This window comes from Mastomys coucha, unplaced genomic scaffold (genome assembly GCF_008632895.1).
Source record: "Mastomys coucha isolate ucsf_1 unplaced genomic scaffold, UCSF_Mcou_1 pScaffold23, whole genome shotgun sequence".
Taxonomy (NCBI): domain Eukaryota; kingdom Metazoa; phylum Chordata; class Mammalia; order Rodentia; family Muridae; genus Mastomys; species Mastomys coucha.
Window position 1 is genome coordinate 9,561,131 of NW_022196906.1, and position 17,807 is coordinate 9,578,937.

Sequence of the window (17,807 nt, forward strand, 5' to 3'; positions counted from 1 at the left end):
ACACTCACACGCACATTCACTCACACACACATACACTTTCATACCCCCTCACACAGACACACACTGACACCCACACACTCACACACATGCACTCAGATGCACACACATTGACATACACACACTGACACACACACAGATTCACTCCCACATTCATTCACACACACACACACAGTCATACACATGACACACACACTCATGCACACACTGACACACACTCATGCACACAAATACAGTCACGCACACTGACACACTCAGAGACATGAAAGTAGGAAGGGGGCTTATTAGGAAGTGGGGGGGGGAAGGGGCCTGAGAGAGAATGATGATGGGTGAAAATGACCAAAATTCACTATATACATGCATGGAACTATCAAATAATTTAAAAATTAAAAGCACTTGCCACCTATAAATCAGTGTGCTGCATTTCAAGTAACGGATGCTTAATCTTTTCCTTCCTCAGTCTTACAGTTTCACCTCAGCTTTCATCCATTGGGCAAATCTTCACTGAGCTCCTACCATGCTCCGGAGCACAGGTACTAATCACCCTCAGAGTGTTCACCACTGAGGATAAAGACAAAGGGCAAACGAACGAGCCACACACCTCAATGTGCTCACACTAGGTGTGAACCTGAAGCAATCAAGTCTGAATAAAGTACAAAGTGTGAGCTCTAGTCAGTGCTGGTCCTTTCTGATTAATACAATAGTAAGTAAACGACAGATAATCTTGTGACCGAAGGCACCAGTGTGCTTTCCAGCACAGCCGGCAGCAGGATGCCTTAGGAGCCCTTTCCCCTCCTGCTCCATGTTGGTGGAGCTATGCTGAAACATCTAGGAATCCCAGTGACCCTGTGGGTCCACGAGAGAACTGAGCAGTTTAAAGTGAAGGGGAAGCTCAGGACAGGAAGAAGGGGCAGTAGCCGTGGGCGGGGCTCCTCGGAATGTGGGAGGGAGGAGCCTAAAGCAGCAGTGAGAGAACCAGCAATGAGACCAGTCTCCTCCCCTGCGGAGCAGGAGGGAAGGAGGAGAGTTCTGCAGTAGAAGGGGAGCTCAGAGCCTAGCTGTCTGTTGTTGGAAGGGAGGAGAGGTCCTGAGCGGGGGTTATGGACAAGCACGCTGGCATCCCTTGACAGTGCTGTGGACCCATTTCAGGCTCATGACCATGGCCTGTTGGATGATCTGCTGCAGCAGTATTGCCATTTCCCTAGGAACTAAAACACAGTATGCAGTTCCTGTAGCTGGTTTCTTTCCCTCAGTAACTTCCCAGGGTTCATCCAGGCCGTGTATTACATCAATTCCTGTTTATGGCTGAATTACATCCTGCTGCGTGGCTACACCACATTCTCTTCTATTCAGCAGTTGGTAGGCACTGTAGGTTGGTTCTACTTTTGACAATCATGAGCAACGATTCCACTTAAATGAGGAGAGTTTTCAGGAAATTTTCTTAAAAAAACAAAACAAAACAAAACAAAAAGCCCTTCGCCTATACACCTTCCCAAGAGCCTTTCAGCCTGGGTTTGGTAAGGGACAGATTACTATGCTTTCAGACATAAGTATGATGTCTTCTGACATTAGTTTAGATAGTCTATGTTTTGAACAGCAGGGATTTTTCAGATAGAGTTAAAATTTCAAAAACCAGAGAGACATGAAACAATAAATTATACAGTAAAAATGCAATTTACCTTATGAAACAATAAATTATTGTTTACTGTTTAAAAATCAGTTTACCTTATTGTAAATGTCACCTGTTATGTCATGCAGGTGAAGAAGGACCAGCCTGGGCTTTAAAACACAAAGCAGCAGGCAGAAAGTAGGTGTGTCTATTCGAGGGGGTTGGGAGAGGAGTGGGAAGGCCCTAACTCCAGACTGGAGACCTATAGTGTCAGGTTGACAGAGTGGTCTGTCCTGTTACTAGAAAACATCTGTTTGTGGTGATGAGCATCCAGAAGAAACTCTGTATCCTGAGACACCGATATGAGGATGTAAGTTAAGATGGAAAGATATGAGGATGTAAGTTAAGATCTCATTATACAAATTGGTAACAACGATTGGACAGATAAATAGGTAAAATAGATTGTAGCTGACAGCATTCTGTAAATTGGCTGCAAAAGCATAAGAACAATTAGAAGAATTTGTTGAAATTAATAAATCTAGAATTATCTTCTTAACTTTGGACTCAATAAGCCTGAGTTGACATGAGAATTAATAGATTTTTAAAACTAGGATGTAGTTTTGAAATTGGTACAATTTTGTATGAGAGTCAAATCAATTATTTGTAATGTGTCAAATATCTGGTAAAATGATTGTTATTGGGATATTTCCAAGCATTCCTGTATCAATTTAAGCATCAGAGGCTCCTTTAATTGTGATGTTTTATGAAATAAAATATAGATGAGGCATTTATCACTGAAATGTAGGTATGTTGTAGGCATAGCATATATACAGATTTCTGATGATTTACTATGAGGACCAAGATATCTCGATAATTTTTACATCTTGGTTATATTTTAGATGACAATGTTTTGATACACACATACATTGGTTTGAGTAAATACACAACTCATGCTAAATTCTCTCATTTCTCTCTAGTTCTTTAATGTGCTACAAGAAGATTTAAAATCAAGTTTGACTATGGAGCTCAGTTGGCACAGTGCTTTATCTAGCATCCATGAAGCCTTGGGTTCTACCTTTGGTTCTGCAAAAACTGAATATGATGGTGTGCACCCCAAATCTCAGTCCAGGGAATAGAGGATGAAAAGTTAAGTCACCTTAGACCATACAGGGAGTTTGAGGGCATCCTGGGCTACCTGAAACTCAAAAATGAAATCTCAAAAATGAAAGCAATGAAACAGACCAGAAACCAGTAACAAAGACTCCAGAATTTAAATTAGAGCTGTGGGTGGACTGTACATTTCTCAGGCAGCATTGTTCAAGTTCTTAGCGATATATTAAACAGGAAATGAAGTTAACTTTCCCAGCACAGATGTTTGAAAGACGCAGAACCATTTATTTTTGTCATTAGTCTCTAGTGGGGACTACTGCACACTTAGAAACACGAGGGGCTTGTAGCATAGTAAATAAACATGTGCACTGGGCTGTGTGTGCCGACACATTCCAGGGCTGTAGGAAGACAAATGATGGTGTGGCTCAGAAGATGCAAACACAGCTGCCATCAAGGGTGCTGCAACTTAGGAAATGACAGCGATTTAAATCGGAATAATTGTCTTTTTGCATTCATATGAGAGATGTGGAACATCAGGTGACTAAAAAGAGACGACTTTTTTTTTTCAAATGTATATTCTGGTTCCAAGATTACTTACTTCTAGTTATCCTTATTTGGTAAAATGCAAAATTTGAAAACAGATCTAAGGCCCATCTGTTTAGTTAGGAACATGTCTGATGATCTGAAAGGAACAGTGATTTTAACCTTCAAATGAACTGACAAGGAATGGACTCTTGACATTCGTGGGAATCGCAAGGACAGGTTGTGAGTAACACCTGGGCATGACCCAGGGAGGAGTGAGCAAGCAGGATGCTTGGTGCTTTTTCCAAAGAGAAATCTTGAATTACTTTTCAAAAATATTTTTATTAGGACAACAGATATATTTTTTTCTCTTGAACATGTTCCACAATAATTTGATTTGTTTTTTAATATATGTAATGTGTGTGTGTATAGGTGTGTGTGTGTGTGTGTGTGTGTGTGTATGTGTGTGTGTGCCTGTCGCATGAGAGTGCACATGTGTATATGTGGAGGTCAGGTGTGGACCCTGGGTAACTTCTACTGCTCTCCACCTTGCTTGATTTTATTGAGATAGGGAGACAGTGTCTTTTGCTGAACCTGGAGTTCACTATTCATCAAGACAGTCTGGCTAGCAGAACCCTGTGTGTCCTCATGTCTGTCCCCACTGGCTCAGCAAGCCCTGCAGGGAAAGGACTTGGGGTCCCAGAGCCAAAAGGACCCCAAGAAGAGAAAAAACACAAAGCTCTTCAGTTCATACAGCTTGAACTGAAGCCTGGGGCAGAGTACTTTGAAGAGACCTAGAAAAATAATCCACATATTCATTTAGTCTGATCCTGGGGCAGGCTCCATCAGTGAAGATAGCAATGAAATGTATGCTTAAGTTGTCTTCAGACAGAAGCTAGGACCAATGTTCCATCCCACAGGAGGAGAAGATCCTGCTGGACCCAACAGTTGTGCAATCAGCTCTCACAGGCAGGGGGTCACCAGCAAGCTGAATACTAGGAGACCCTGGCCAACCTCCAGGAAGAGCAGCACTGATCGTAGACTGTGGTGGGAACAGGAGATGCTCATCTGTTTAGTTAGGAACATACCTGACCTGTGTCTGGAGGATGCCTCACTTTTTTAGTGTCTGGTATTTTCAGTGTAATCTGATTTGTTCATTTACATCTGTATTCTAGTTAATGCTAGAATAATGTCTTTCTTCAGAAAGAGCTGTGGTTCATGATGGGGGAGATACAGGTGTCTTAGAAATGCCACTGGAAGAGAGAGAAGGTGGGAGCCTGTGCCCTCCCAGACTCCAGGGAAGAGCAGATGCTGATGTGGATGCTGATACAGATGTTCCAGGACAGCCCTATAGCTGACACTACAGTATGGGGAAGGGAAAGCTGGCCCAGGACTAAGAAATGATCCTGAGAGTGGAAGAGCAGAAGCTATCTGCTTCTGCTATCTCAGAGAAAGAGGGTCTGCCCAGGTAATGTGCTTTAGGATGGGGAAATGAGAGGAGTTGAGAGATGGGGGACCTGAGCGGAGAAAATGGTAGGAAGACATATTTGGAGGTGGGGAAGTTGGAGTAGAAGCAGAGAAAGGCTGGTGAGGATGTCTCGAGAGTCTGAATGCACACAAGGAAGATCTGAGGGTGGGCTCAGCAGAGGTTGATTTTGAAGGGTGCTGGTCTTCTCTGCTAATTGCAAAAAGTAGAAAGAAAAACTTTAAAAGCTGGCTTAAGGAAGCCAAAGCTGGGTAAACACCTATCAGTCTATCAATCAGATGGTGACCTTCAGTTCTAGAAGACTGCTCAACAGAGACTATGACAGATCTGGTCATCAGATATTGATGGTTACCCAAAGGCCTGTGCGCTGTAGTCTTAATCTCTAAAGAGTCTCTACAGGCCAGGTGGTTGGACCTTTGGAAGATGGGGTCCAGTGGGGACCCCCACCTATCTTCCTTCCCCTTTACTTGTGGGACATGAGGTTTCATTCTACCTCACTCTCCTGCCATGATATTCTGCCCCGCCATAGCCCTGAAGTAACCAGTCCCTCCCAAACCACGAGCCTCAAGGAACCTTAAATCTTCATGGATTACCTCGAGTGTTTTGTTAAGTGATGGAAAGTAGACTAACACAGAGCAAGCACTGATAAATAGAAAGGGTAGCTCCACTCAGGTCCCCAAGGTCTAAACTTGCAAATAAGATAGGAGGGGGAAGGGTGGTGGCTGGATACTGCTGTGTGGATTTTAGGCAAAGGCTTGTGACTGCTGTTCCAATGCACTAGTAATGTTACACATTTTCGTCATGTTGTTACAAGACTCCAGAGGCTAAGATACCCACCGGGTTGCTGGATTTACTCTGGGGAGAACTATTTAGAGAGGAAAGTCTGACTGGAGTTGACAGTGCATCGAAAGGCCGTCCTGTATTGTCTAGATTCCTGTCAAGCCTGCGTCTGTGCAGCCCATCAACAATGGTTGGAGATGAAGCTGAGCGTGCAGACCCTCACCTGGCACTGCCTCTGGTACATCTTCAGCTCTTGCAGGAGCTTCTGGTTTTCCTCCTGTAACTTGTTCCTGCTCAGCGCTATTTCACTCACGGCCGACTTTAACTTTTCGATAATGAGCTCGTCTCTTTGGGTGGCTTCACAGCCAGGATCTGACTCACACACCAGGCGAGGGATCTCAGGATTGCTGTCCTCTGGGCACTGCTTTTTCCCAATTAGCTGTGTTTGGTAATTTTGTGCCTGTTTCTGAGAAATATGACAACCAGGTAAATGGAGGGAAGAATATCATATTTAAGCTTTCACAAAAAGAGGCAAAGAATGAAAGAGTTAGTAAAGATCTCTTAGTATGAAGTTTGGCTTGTACAGTCCAGGTTAAACTTGTTTCTGATCTCAACTTTAGATGATGTGAAGAGAAAATATATCTTCATAATTCTGGAGCAAAGCTATAGAGAAAGGAAGGGGTCTGGGGGAGGAGAGGTCTTATTAATCAATAAAGAAAATCTAGAAGCTATAAAAAGAGAAAATTATTAATTCAATTACATACTCATTGAAAAATGCCTCTATGGTAAAGAAATAAAAGCCAGAAACAGATCAAGGAAAATATAGTTGTCAACACATAATTGTTTTTAGCAATTTTTCTTATGTAGAACCTCCACATATCAATAGGAAAAGCAAGTGGCACAAAGCCAAATGCATATTACGTGGGGGATCGCGCCCAGGGGAGAAAGTGAAAAATACTAACATGGACACAGGACGTGCTCAGCCTTACAGGTGGGTGGGGCATACAAAGTAAACCACACACCCACATACTTTGCTTTTGTTTTGTCTTTTTTTTTTTTTTTTGATCTGAATCCTGTTATGTAGTGCACGCTGGCCTCAAACTCATGACCCTCCTGCCTGTGACTTCTTCAAGTGCAGGGATTATAGGCATTTGCCCAAACTGCCTAAAAGCATATGTTGTCTAAAGATGTAACAGCATCCGACTTTCAGACCCATAGGCTAAAGTCATGGTCACAAAAGGCTCACATGGCTATGCTGTCGCCAGACCCACAATGGCTACTGTCCCTCTCAGTTCACCCTTTCATGAGAAAGTAGACTCTATATTGAATGGCAAGGACAGCAGCAACTAACCTCGAGTGGCGCTTTTAAGTTTATTCGATAGGAATAGTTTACCTGAAACTGATTGCACTTTTCAGATAGTAACTTTTGCTGAGCATCCAGCGATACCAGGTGGGTCTGGTAGAGGACCTCTTGCTTGTCCCACTCCCTCGACTTTGCTCTGAACTCCTAGTAAAATAGGGAGGCAGGTGAGCAAATAGGAAGCTATCAGTCACTAAAAGTACAATAAACTTTCTTCCTTTGTGTGTCTTCACTACAACAGCAAAAAAATAAGTCTATTCTCTATTAGGGAAACAAAGGAGAAATTGATGGAGTTGCACCTTGATTAATTACTGCAGGCTCAGCATCCTGCATCAGAACCCCTTGGGACCAAGGAGTTTCATCTCAGATTTTGGATTAGTTGAATATTCACAATGAGATGCCTTGATGATGCCATCCACGTTTTAACACAGACTCATCTGCTGCACACACCCTGTGTGCATTCCGTCAAAAAGTGACCGTATGTGCTGTGTTTGATACACCCTTGCTGAGGCCTCTGTTATTACTTGTGGCATAGTGTCACTGCTCAAAAAGCCTGGGATTCTCGGGAACATTTGGGAATTTCAGATTTTCAGAATAGGTGTGCTTAACCTGTGTATTCCAATTTTTGGAGGAAATTATAGAATTTTTAACACACATAGAAATATTAAACATTGTTCAGAGCATAGATCGCTCACATGGCAAATAGTAACAAGGGAAAGTCAAAGCACCTCTGGCCCCAGCTGGCACCTCCTGGCTATGCCACGGACACGTTCCCTTTCTCTCTTCCTCTGCACTCAGTCACTGAACATACTTTTTCACTACTTTAGAGGCGGGGTCTTGGAGCTGGAGAGATGGCTCCCTCAGTGGTAAGAGCATGTACTGCTCTTTTGGAAGATGAGGGTTCAGTTTCTAGCCCCTATGCCAGATCCAAGGGATCTGCCACCTTTGGCCTTAGCATGTACCAGCAGCATTCATATGCACACACCCTCCCCACAATTAAAAATAAAACAATTCCTTTAATAAGATGTCTATTTATCAAGTTCTATGAACTCAGAGTTTGTGCCTCTACTAACTACATACATTGGAGCCTAATGCTCACTGTAATGAACCTGAAAGTTGGGCCTCTGAGTAGTGATTGAGTTACAATCCCAGAGCCAGTGTGAGTTGGATGAGTATTCTTATAATAAAATATTGAGAAATACAGGGATCAAGATGGGCAAGGTGGCACACACCTTTAATCTCAACAGTTGGGAGGCAGAGGCTGGTGGATCTCTGAGTTCCAGGGCAGCCTGGTCTCCATAGCAAGTTACAGGACAGCCAGGGCTACAAAGAGAAACCTTTGTCTGGAAAAAATAAAAATAGAGCAGTGGTGGGAGGGATGAAGAGAGGGAGAGAGGAAGGGAGAGGAAGAGGGAAAGAGAAAGGGAAAAGGACAGACAGACAGACAGACAGACAGACAGGGATCTGGGAAAGCATTTACTGTGCAAGTACGAGGACCTGAGTTCAGTCCCCACCTAGTATATGGATGGTGCATTGGTGGCCACTTAGAATCCCAGTCTTCTGGAGAAGCAGAGGCAGGAGGATCCCTGGGCTAACCATTCTAGCCAAATAGGGTTTCAGTGAGAGATCCTAGCTTTAAAAGGGTTGGGGAGGGTAGAAAGAGATGAGGAAGACACCTGATCCTGACTTCTGGTTCTACACATACACATATCCGCATGAACACATACACCACCCCAACAAAAGGCAAGAATTTCTTCTCATTTCCCCCCTTTCCTGCTGTACAACCAGCAGACAGCTGCTCATGAACCTGGAGGATGCTCTCCTCAGAGTCTCACCCTGTTGGCTCTTTGTCTAAGCTACCCAGCCTCTGTGTTCTGCTACAGTAGCTTGAGCTAAGGTGCTATCTTTATTGGCCTCTGGCTTTCAAAGCCGTAATGTATAGATAGGGTGAAGCTAAAATCAGCTCAGTTGGGAAACAAGTGTCAGCTGGTGAAGAAAATGTGGGACTAGTTGGATACTGCATGCTCAGCTGCTCATATGCCCATTCAGGTAATGTGATGTAGAGTGTGATGGTCCATTCACATCGGAACACTAAGAGCAAAGGACATGGCTTCGCAGGCACCAGAGAGGGTGCCTGCATTGCACTTCTCCATGGGCTGGCCTCTGCAGGGTGCCTTCCTGTCCAGGCTTTAGAAGACAAGCATGGAGGATTGGCTGCATACTCATGCAGTGCTTACAGCACCTGGTGGACCGATTTTATGACTAACCTCCTGCCTCACTCTTAAAGGAGCAGCATGTGCGCATAAGCAAGCTATTTACAGTACATGAGTACAATACAGCTGTCACATAAAAGCCACGGGAATATTTTTCCTTCCATGTTAAATTGGAATGTGGTGTGTTCTGCTGGAGTGTTTTGAAATGGCAGCAGGGATTGGCTAGGCTGTGTGTTGACTCAGAGAATGCAAACTGTATCTTACTTAGAATGAGAAAACAGCACTTTTCATATTTCCTACACAGAAATGATTTTGAAGAATATTTTTTTAATAAAAATATACAAGTCCTAATCAATGAAGAAAATCTGTAAGTGAGGAACACTTTATAGCAATCAAAGCAATCTGCAATTAGTGGTGGTAACATTGCCAAGGAAGTGCGTGCACACACCGCCCCATCTACATGTATGAAAATACCTTATGACAGCCCCCATTTATTAGGGTAATGAAGACAGTCTACTTAGTGGTATGGACAGGGTCTGACACTCAAGGATGTAAGCATTAAGTAGCACAGGTAACAATGACACATTTACAAAATTAGGTTCCAAACAGATGCTGGGTAACATTTAATAATCAATATAAGTTAGATTTCAAGAATTTGATTTTAACATTTATGACGATGCTATGAGGAAACCCATTAGTTTCTATGCTAACTTTGGGAATTAATTAAGACTTTTTTTAATTAGAAAAATAATTTTCTTTGGGGAAAGATAGCAAAAAAATAGAATAAGGTTGACTTTAACAGTAAATATGTTTTGTTTTTGCTTTGTTTTGTTTCAGATAGGGTCTCAGTGTTTAGTCTAAGCTCTTGAACTCAAGAGCCTTCTGCCTTAGCCTTCCGAGTACTGAGACAGAGATATGACCCATTCACCCAGGTTAGAAACTATCCTTTAGATAGTAAATATACTTATCATCAACTACTTAACAACCACAAATAATCTTAAAACAAATATCCTGCTGGCATGCTTTAGGGGAGATAGTAACCTTAGCTCATAAGAGCTAGAACAGGTGTAGCTAAGGGCCAGGACAGCCAGAGAGTGCCACAGAACGGTCAGTGGGTACTGATTCCTTGGATAATTGGGGCATTGCTTTTAAGGTCAGGCAGCCAGCATGCTGTATTTGGGAGTGGGAGGTCTGTATGGAGGATGCAGACATCAGCCCTGTGGGGTCACCAGCCCTCCAGTGGAGGAGATTCAGAAGGTAATAAAGTCTTCTTGGAATGACTCAGGCTGAGAGTGGGTCACGGGCACTAAAAGGAGTATTTCTGGTGACAACTAGAGCATTACATCTTTTAAAAAAGAGCCCTTCTTCTAAACACTGGAAAATGGTGTTTAGTGAAATGTTAGTAACTCTACAAATCACAAAATGATCTTAACTTTTCATTATGATTTTTTTATACTTACATAAAAGTACAGAGTAACTAAAACCACATGATCAGTGTAACTGTCAATAGCAGTCTAATTTCCCACTCTTACTTGTTGAAGTATTTTAAGAGAACTTTCTGAACTCATGCATTTTCACCCCTAAATGTCATTTATCCACCTATCTATATATCTGTCTATATACATCTCTCTCAATACACATGTGTATATATACAGTGTCTTCTGGTGTGTGTGTGTCTATGTGTGTGTGTACGCATGCGTGGAAGACCAAAGGGCAGGGCAGCCTCAAGTGTCATTCCTCAAAGCTGTCCACCTTGGGTTTTGACAGTATGTGTCACTTGGCCCAGAACTTAATGACTAGGCTAGGCTGGCTGTCCAGTGTGATCAGGCATCCACATGTTTCAGTCTTCTTTGTGCTAGAATTACAAGTGTGTGCCCACATCCAGCTCTTACATTTAGATTTTGGAGCTTGAGCCCAGGGCCTCATGCTTTTGAGAAAAGCACTTTATGAATGGAACTGTCCCCTGGCTTCATCAGCATAATTTGCTGAATGAAAGATGAAGGTTAACACTGCCTAAGTGTCACAGAGTGAATAAAAGAGTGGGTTGGTGGATGTTCTGTGCTATAAGCCGTGATGTTCCCCTACTGCGTACACACGGTGTCCCCAGTGATAGTACTACAGCATTGGACACACTTGTCCTAAAGGAGAACATGCTGCATGTCCTAAAACAAGGATAGTTCATCTCTTACATGTTATTTTCAGATGGTTGTAAGAAAAACAGCCACGAAGGATGTGTTATAATCATTCAAGTTATAGTGCATTTACTTAAAAAAGCCTTTGCATAAATATAAACATAACCACGAGAATGTGTATGTCAGAAACATGTAAATGAATCTTGGTCCCCCCTAGCAGCTCACAAAGAACCAACCAAATGGACAGTTAGTGTTCTGACCTTCATGTCAAGAAGCTTCTACGGAGCCTGTGCTTGAGCACCCCTGCAGGGCCAGTCATACCCCTTGAGAGGCTGGGAGTAGGTGTCAGGATTTCCTTGAATGCTATTCACTGGGTGGAGGTGACTTTTTATCTGAAGAACTGCATCTTACCTAGAAAGATGTAGAATCTGGGGCTTTGGAGGGTGAGACCTAGCCTTTCTAACAAACTGGCTAGTTCCATAGCTGTGGTCTCCACCTGCGATTCTGTTGTGATGGCCTTTCTGGCAGTCTAGATCCCCAAACTGTCTCTGACACGTGTTTGGAGCAGAAGGAGTAAGAAAAAGAGCAGATATAACAAGGTGGCTGTGAGGAAGGTCAAGGGCAATGCAGCTGGAGGATGGTGAAGAGAAAGGCTGACAATCCCTAAACTGTCTCTGACCTTGGTCATGGGGAGGCGCAGGATTGTCCTGAGCTCATGAGAAAATGAGACTGTTGGCTGGGGATGGGTCGCTGGACTTAGAACCTGAGAAGAATGAAAGAAACGGAACTGGATAGCACAGAGGTTAAGGAGAAAGTGGCTCCAAGCAGCACTGGAGCCCAGCAAGCTGGATGTCAGGGGCTCACTGAGATTCTGCGCCTTCAGGATTCCCCACAGGCTTCTCAAGAGCACAGGAGAGAAGACAGCTGCTTTGTGCTTTCTAAAGCTATGGCGTTAAAGGGCTGAGAAAAGGCATCTTGGCAACAAACTGAATCTTTTCAGAGATGGACTTTAGAAGTTCTTAGTGACATGGGACAGCTTAAATGGATGGCCATTGTGCTTTTAAAGAGACCAAGCCAAATCAAACCAAACTAAACCAAACCAAGCCAAACCAAACCAAACCAAACCAAACCAAACCAAACCAAACCAAACCAAACCAAACCTGGGTTTCCGGCCATGGTCTGAAAACACTCAGCAGCTCATTGGTATTTAGTACCTAATAGTTAAAAGGACATTAAAAGATGTACGAGGTATTTGTTTAACTGACCCAGGCTGTCCTTCCTTTACACTCAAGAGCTGAAATATCTTTGTTTTTTAGCTCTCTCAATATATATAGCATATAAGATATAAGATATAACAAGTTATTTTTGAATTCATCAAGTGCCTGAAGCAGAACATGCACTGAGAGGCCACACTGAGTGCTGTGTGCCTGGAAACCAAGTTTACATCTGCACATCTGTAGCAAACCACTTTAGGAATCCAAGAAACTGGGCATGTACACTCACCTCTAGTTTCTGGTTCAAACTGCTCAGCTCAAAGGGCATTTCTTCTTTGTTGGAGGATTCCTTTTGGTGAATTTGGTTTTGCTTCATTTGGTGTAATCTCAGCTTTTCGAAGTTATTGGTTAGCTTAGAAAACTGCAGAGGCCAGGAGATAGTAACTGTTATGTGCAACTGGCTTTCAAAGTGTTTCTTTGTCACACAGCTCTTCAAAAACTTAAGTCACGATGAGAAAGTGCAGTAAAACTTAAATGTTCCAATTACTGAGGATGGGACTTGTTATTAAAACTGTTAGAGGCCGAACATGATTCTTCCTCTATGTCTGTAAATCGGGGCCTTCCTTAACAGCAGTGAGCCGATGACTCACTTGATGTTTGTTTTAACTGTGTAGGCAGCAAAGCTAATGGTTTAAAAAACACACACACATGAAATTTCCTTACTTTTACTTAATGCCATCTTGTGCTGACAATTTTAATCTCAACAACACAATTGATGTAACAGCAGCTCACACTTTTGTGGATGCCTATAGCATCATGTCATAGCATCTGAGGAGGTTTCTGAGTATCTGTTTATTGTTTCTATTCATTCTTTCCACGTTGAATGAAATAAGTAAGGTGGCTGATGAGCTGCTGCTGCCGGGCTCTGAGCCCATCTCACCTGCTTCTCCTCATGCAGAAGAGCTAATCTCTTCTCTTTAGCAGGGTATTCGTTGAAGAGCTAATCTCTTCTATTGAATCATCATGGCAACACCTTTGTCCTAAGTTTTTAAACACAATAGCACACTGTGGCTTTGTCTTTCCTTCTACTCCCAGCTTCCCTGTATAATCACTTCAGATTTGGGTTGCCATCTTTGAAGGGGGGAAGCAGGGATCAAGGGAAGCCAAGCTTGGTTGTCATAGGTCTTAGATGCTCTGGTCTTAGCTCAGAAATTTTGTAATACAAACTGCCTTCTAGTGGAACATGCCTGAATTGCAGGCAAAATGTAAACTATTAGTTTTCTAAGATCTTATCAGTTAAGTAAGTGGCTTCAAATGTTTCCTATTCCATTCTTAATGGGTGAATCCCCTTTCTAGAAAAGGGGCTCATGGAGGAGCATTGGATGCTTCAGGCCCCTTTAACTAGCTTATTTCATACGAAATCTTTGCTTTCCAAGAAAAGGTAGTGGTAAGAGTTCACAATCAAAACATCTCCCCTGCTGACTTATACACTAGGTTAAACCCCAGCAACTTCTGGGCCTGCAGTGCTGAGGTGACCCCTGCCCTATGGAATAGCTGTGGTAGGAGACAAGACTTTGAGGAGAGCCTAGTAGGGGCTGCAGAGATGGGTAACAAGGAAATAGGTGCCCTCTCATGGCGTGTGTGTAGGCATTGCCATTGATAAACAACCTATCAGTAGCAAGAACAACTTGATTCTTTCAGCTACTTACTTGATAGTAGCAAACATCTGTATTTTAGGTTGCTGTGGAAGCAAGCTTATCCCTATTAGGAAATAGCCACAGAAGAGAATGTTGGCGTTTGTTGTTCTCATAACTAATAAGTATAAGAAATTACCTCTAGAGAAACAGGAAGGTAATTTGTCTAGTACCCTGTCATACTAGTGAAGGTAGTGCAGATGGTATCTAAGCTGACAGTCTATTAAGAGACAAATCAGGACCCATAAGATAATGAAAGTCAGAGATAAACATGCAAGTAAGACTCAAGAACATTTGCTTGAATATAAAACAATTTTAAAAATTAGCACAAATGTGTAGGTTAAAATATGTATGAACACATAGAAAGTTCTGTTTAACAGATTCCTCTTACTTGAGCTTTTAGGGTCTGTAGCTGTCCTTCATAGTTCTGAGTCATTACTAGATTACATTTTTCTAGACTGTCCAGCTTCTGTCGAAGTAACCCCACCTACATTAAAAACAAACTTTACATTAGCTCTTTCTGAATTTGACCTTAAAGAAAATCAGAACATGTGCAAAGGAGAAGAGCCACCACAGAAAGGCGCCGCATGGAGCCAAGAGCAAATGTTTGTCCTATAGTTCTTTAGATAGTGCTAATAACTGAGTTCACAAAAACCAGACAGCACCAGCCCTCCCCCTGGCTGTGCGTTAGGATAGTATGGAAGTGTGTTTAACAGAAGATCCTTGGCACTGTTGCATTTTAAATTAAGATTTAGAGTTTACTTCATATCTGTTTGGGAAGCTGTGTCATTGTTACTTATGTAAAACTTCTGCTAAGCAAAGATTTCCTCTTGGTTCCATTCCTTACCACTTCAGTGGCTCTATGGAGAACTCATCATTTATCAGAACTAACATATTAATGCGAACATAAAAACGTTTAAGAATACTTGTTAAGACTTTGGATTATTTTCTTTAAATTCTAGCAAGGCGCCTACTTACAAAACTGTGTTATTGTAGGTCCTTGCATATGCCAGGGCCAGTGGACCTGCCTTTCCTGCAAAGGGAAATAGGAACCAACAGCCACGTCCACCCGCAAAACACTGATCCCTCAGCTTTGCCAAAATTAGGTCCACCCAGAAGTCAACAGAGCCAGAAGGTGGCTGACGAAAGCATCTGCTGTGATGTGGTCCCTGATTGGGGAGCTCTCCTTTCATGCTTCCCTGAGAAGGGTCAGACATGTGCATCTGCATGTGCTTTTCCTCAAGCCCAGCATGTGCACCCCCACCTTCTCCTGTGAGCACCAGCTCAACACTGAGCAGCCCTGAGAGGACAAGGAAACCTCCCGAAGTGGGCACTGCAGGCATGCGCACCCACGACCCACGCATCCATGGATGCGCCCCCCCCCCACACGAACACTTTTACCCACGTACTCTCCTTTGGCAATTTATTCTTGATAATGCCTTTTTTTTTTTTTTTAACAAAATATTTTCTAGCAGATCAGAAGCAGCAGATGCTCCTGAACTCTGCTGAATGAAGACAGCTTTGGCCACCAAAAGCCAAAAGCATTTTTACCTTTATTTCCAAACAATGGTATTTCACATATATCTTAAATGTCTGTTTACATTATTGGCAGCACCGATGTGGTTAAGTCTGTCTCTATCAGTAGATACCTGGTTTAGCTTAGTCTCTGCACCTATCTGATAGCGTACACTTAACACCACATTTGCCAACAGAACTGTGACAAATGAGCTTGGTGCATGGGCACTTTGCTGACATGTGCTCAGTACCTCCTGGCCTTTCTGGTCCAAGCAAGTCTGTGCGTTGGCCAACTCTTGATCCCGAAGGTCTAACCGTGTCTCTAAAGCCCGCATCTTCCTTTCCCAGTCCAGCTTCTTGTTGCTTACCATGATGTCGATTTGTTCCATCAGTTCCTGAAGCTCAGCTTCACAAGGAGAAGCTCTGGGAAAAGCAGAAATGTGGGAAGATTTCATAAGAGAATGACGAGGCAGGAAGGATCCCTGCATTACTCCGTGCAGCTTCACCACTTCCTTAAATGGAGCAAATTGGTTAAGTGGGAAGAAGCCTCCAGGCTATTGGCTAATCACTTAAATAAAAAAAAGATAATTTCAGAGCTGACAATAATTGTCTCAATTAATTCTGTTGATGTGATGAAACACCATGACCAAGAAGCATGCTGGAGAGGAAAGGATTTATTTGGCTGACACTTCCACATTGCTGCTCATCACTGAAGGAAGTCAGGACAGGAACCCAAGAAAGGCAGGCACCTGGAGGCAGGAGCTAATGCAGAGGCCATGGGGAGTGCTGCTAGGTTGTGTTAAGTTGACATAAGACTAGCCAGCACTGTGTGTGTGTGTGTGTGTGTGTGTGTGTGTGTGTGTATCTTAAAAAAAAATCTTTTCACCCACCTATAATCCCAGAACTGAGGCAGACTCAAGAGGATTGCCCAGGTGACCAGCCAGGACTATATAGCGAGTTCCAGACACTTATCACAAAAAAATAAAAACCAGATTGAAACAAAATCAAATCCAACAAGTAAACACCATCTTTTTAGAATATGCTAATCCTAGGGGATATGGTAATTTGAAAAATGCTAAGCACTAGGGATCCAGCAAGTGAAAATAGACACACATAGACATCATAGTTCAAGGGAGTTTGGCAGGCACAGTGGGATGTCAGTCAGGTCCAAGGTCCCATGCTCATCTGTAGAAGGGTCAGACACTGGTCTCAGCTTTTTCCTGTAAGTCCTGTGTGAAGGTCCTTTTGACAACTGGTTTATAATCTATGATCCTAACCACAAGAGCCCTCCAAGTCTTGTGTTTCCAGAATTACCCAGACCATCTGAGCAATGCTCTCTCTTTAGTTTATCCAGAGAGGGGCCATGCACCAAGTGTCGTTTGGAAGCATCTCATGGTAGTCCTGGGCTAAAGCCCCAAAGGCTTTTTCAATTTTTGTTCAAAACTTAAACGCAAGGAAGAAGAGAATAACTAATTTTTAATTGGAGTTATGATGGTGAGTGTTGTAGCATGTAGTGAGTATTCCAGCACGTGGTGAGTGCTCCAGCATGTGGTAAGTGCTCCAGCATGTGGTGAGTGCCTTAACATGTGGTAAGTACTGTTACATGTTGTGAGTGTTCTAGCATGTAGTGAGTATTCCAGCACATGGTGAGTACTCCAGCATGTGGTGAGTGCCTTAGCATGTGGTGAGTGCTCCAGCATGTGATGAGTGCTCCAGCATGTGGTGAGTGCCTTAGCATGTGGTGAGTGCCTTAGCATGTGGTAAGTACTGTTACATGTGGTGAGTGTTCTAGCATGTAGTGAGTACTCCAGCACGTGGTAAGTACCCTGACATGTGGATATACTCCATCATGCAGCTAGTACTCAATTCTTTTTTTTTAAATTAATTTAAGTTTCATTGCAGTATGATGAGAAAAGATACATGATTTCAGTTTATCTGAATTTGTTAACATTTAAAAACATATTTTAAGTAAGTAGAATTAAGTCACATTCTTGTTTCCCTTTTGTACCCCAACTCCTCCCAGAGACCCCCTTCAATACCTGCAATCCCTTTTTTTCGTCATATTCTTTAACATTTATAAAATGTTATAACAATAAAAATTAGTAGCATAGCTGGGCAGTGGTGGTGCACGCCTTTAATCCCAGCACTTGGGAGGCAGAGGTAGGTGGATTTCTG

General features: G+C 42.8%; 1 protein-coding gene across 7 annotated transcripts in view; it reads right to left on the reverse strand.

Moving 5' to 3' along the window:
• Nucleotides 1-17,807, reverse strand: part of Deup1 (deuterosome assembly protein 1) — a 69,231-nt gene that overhangs the window by 31,912 nt on the left and 19,512 nt on the right. For 6 of the 7 annotated variants that reach the window (XM_031344562.1, XM_031344561.1, XM_031344563.1 and 3 more), the window contains exons 3-7: nt 15,884-16,055; nt 14,509-14,604; nt 12,713-12,844; nt 6,898-7,011; nt 5,728-5,970 (exon numbers count right to left, since the gene is read on the reverse strand). In XM_031344562.1, coding sequence (XP_031200422.1) covers nt 5,728-5,970; nt 6,898-7,011; nt 12,713-12,844; nt 14,509-14,604; nt 15,884-16,055 — 757 coding nt within the window. The remainder of the gene's footprint in view (nt 1-5,727; nt 5,971-6,897; nt 7,012-12,712; nt 12,845-14,508; nt 14,605-15,883; nt 16,056-17,807) is intronic. The other variant, XM_031344564.1, reaches the window with a different exon arrangement.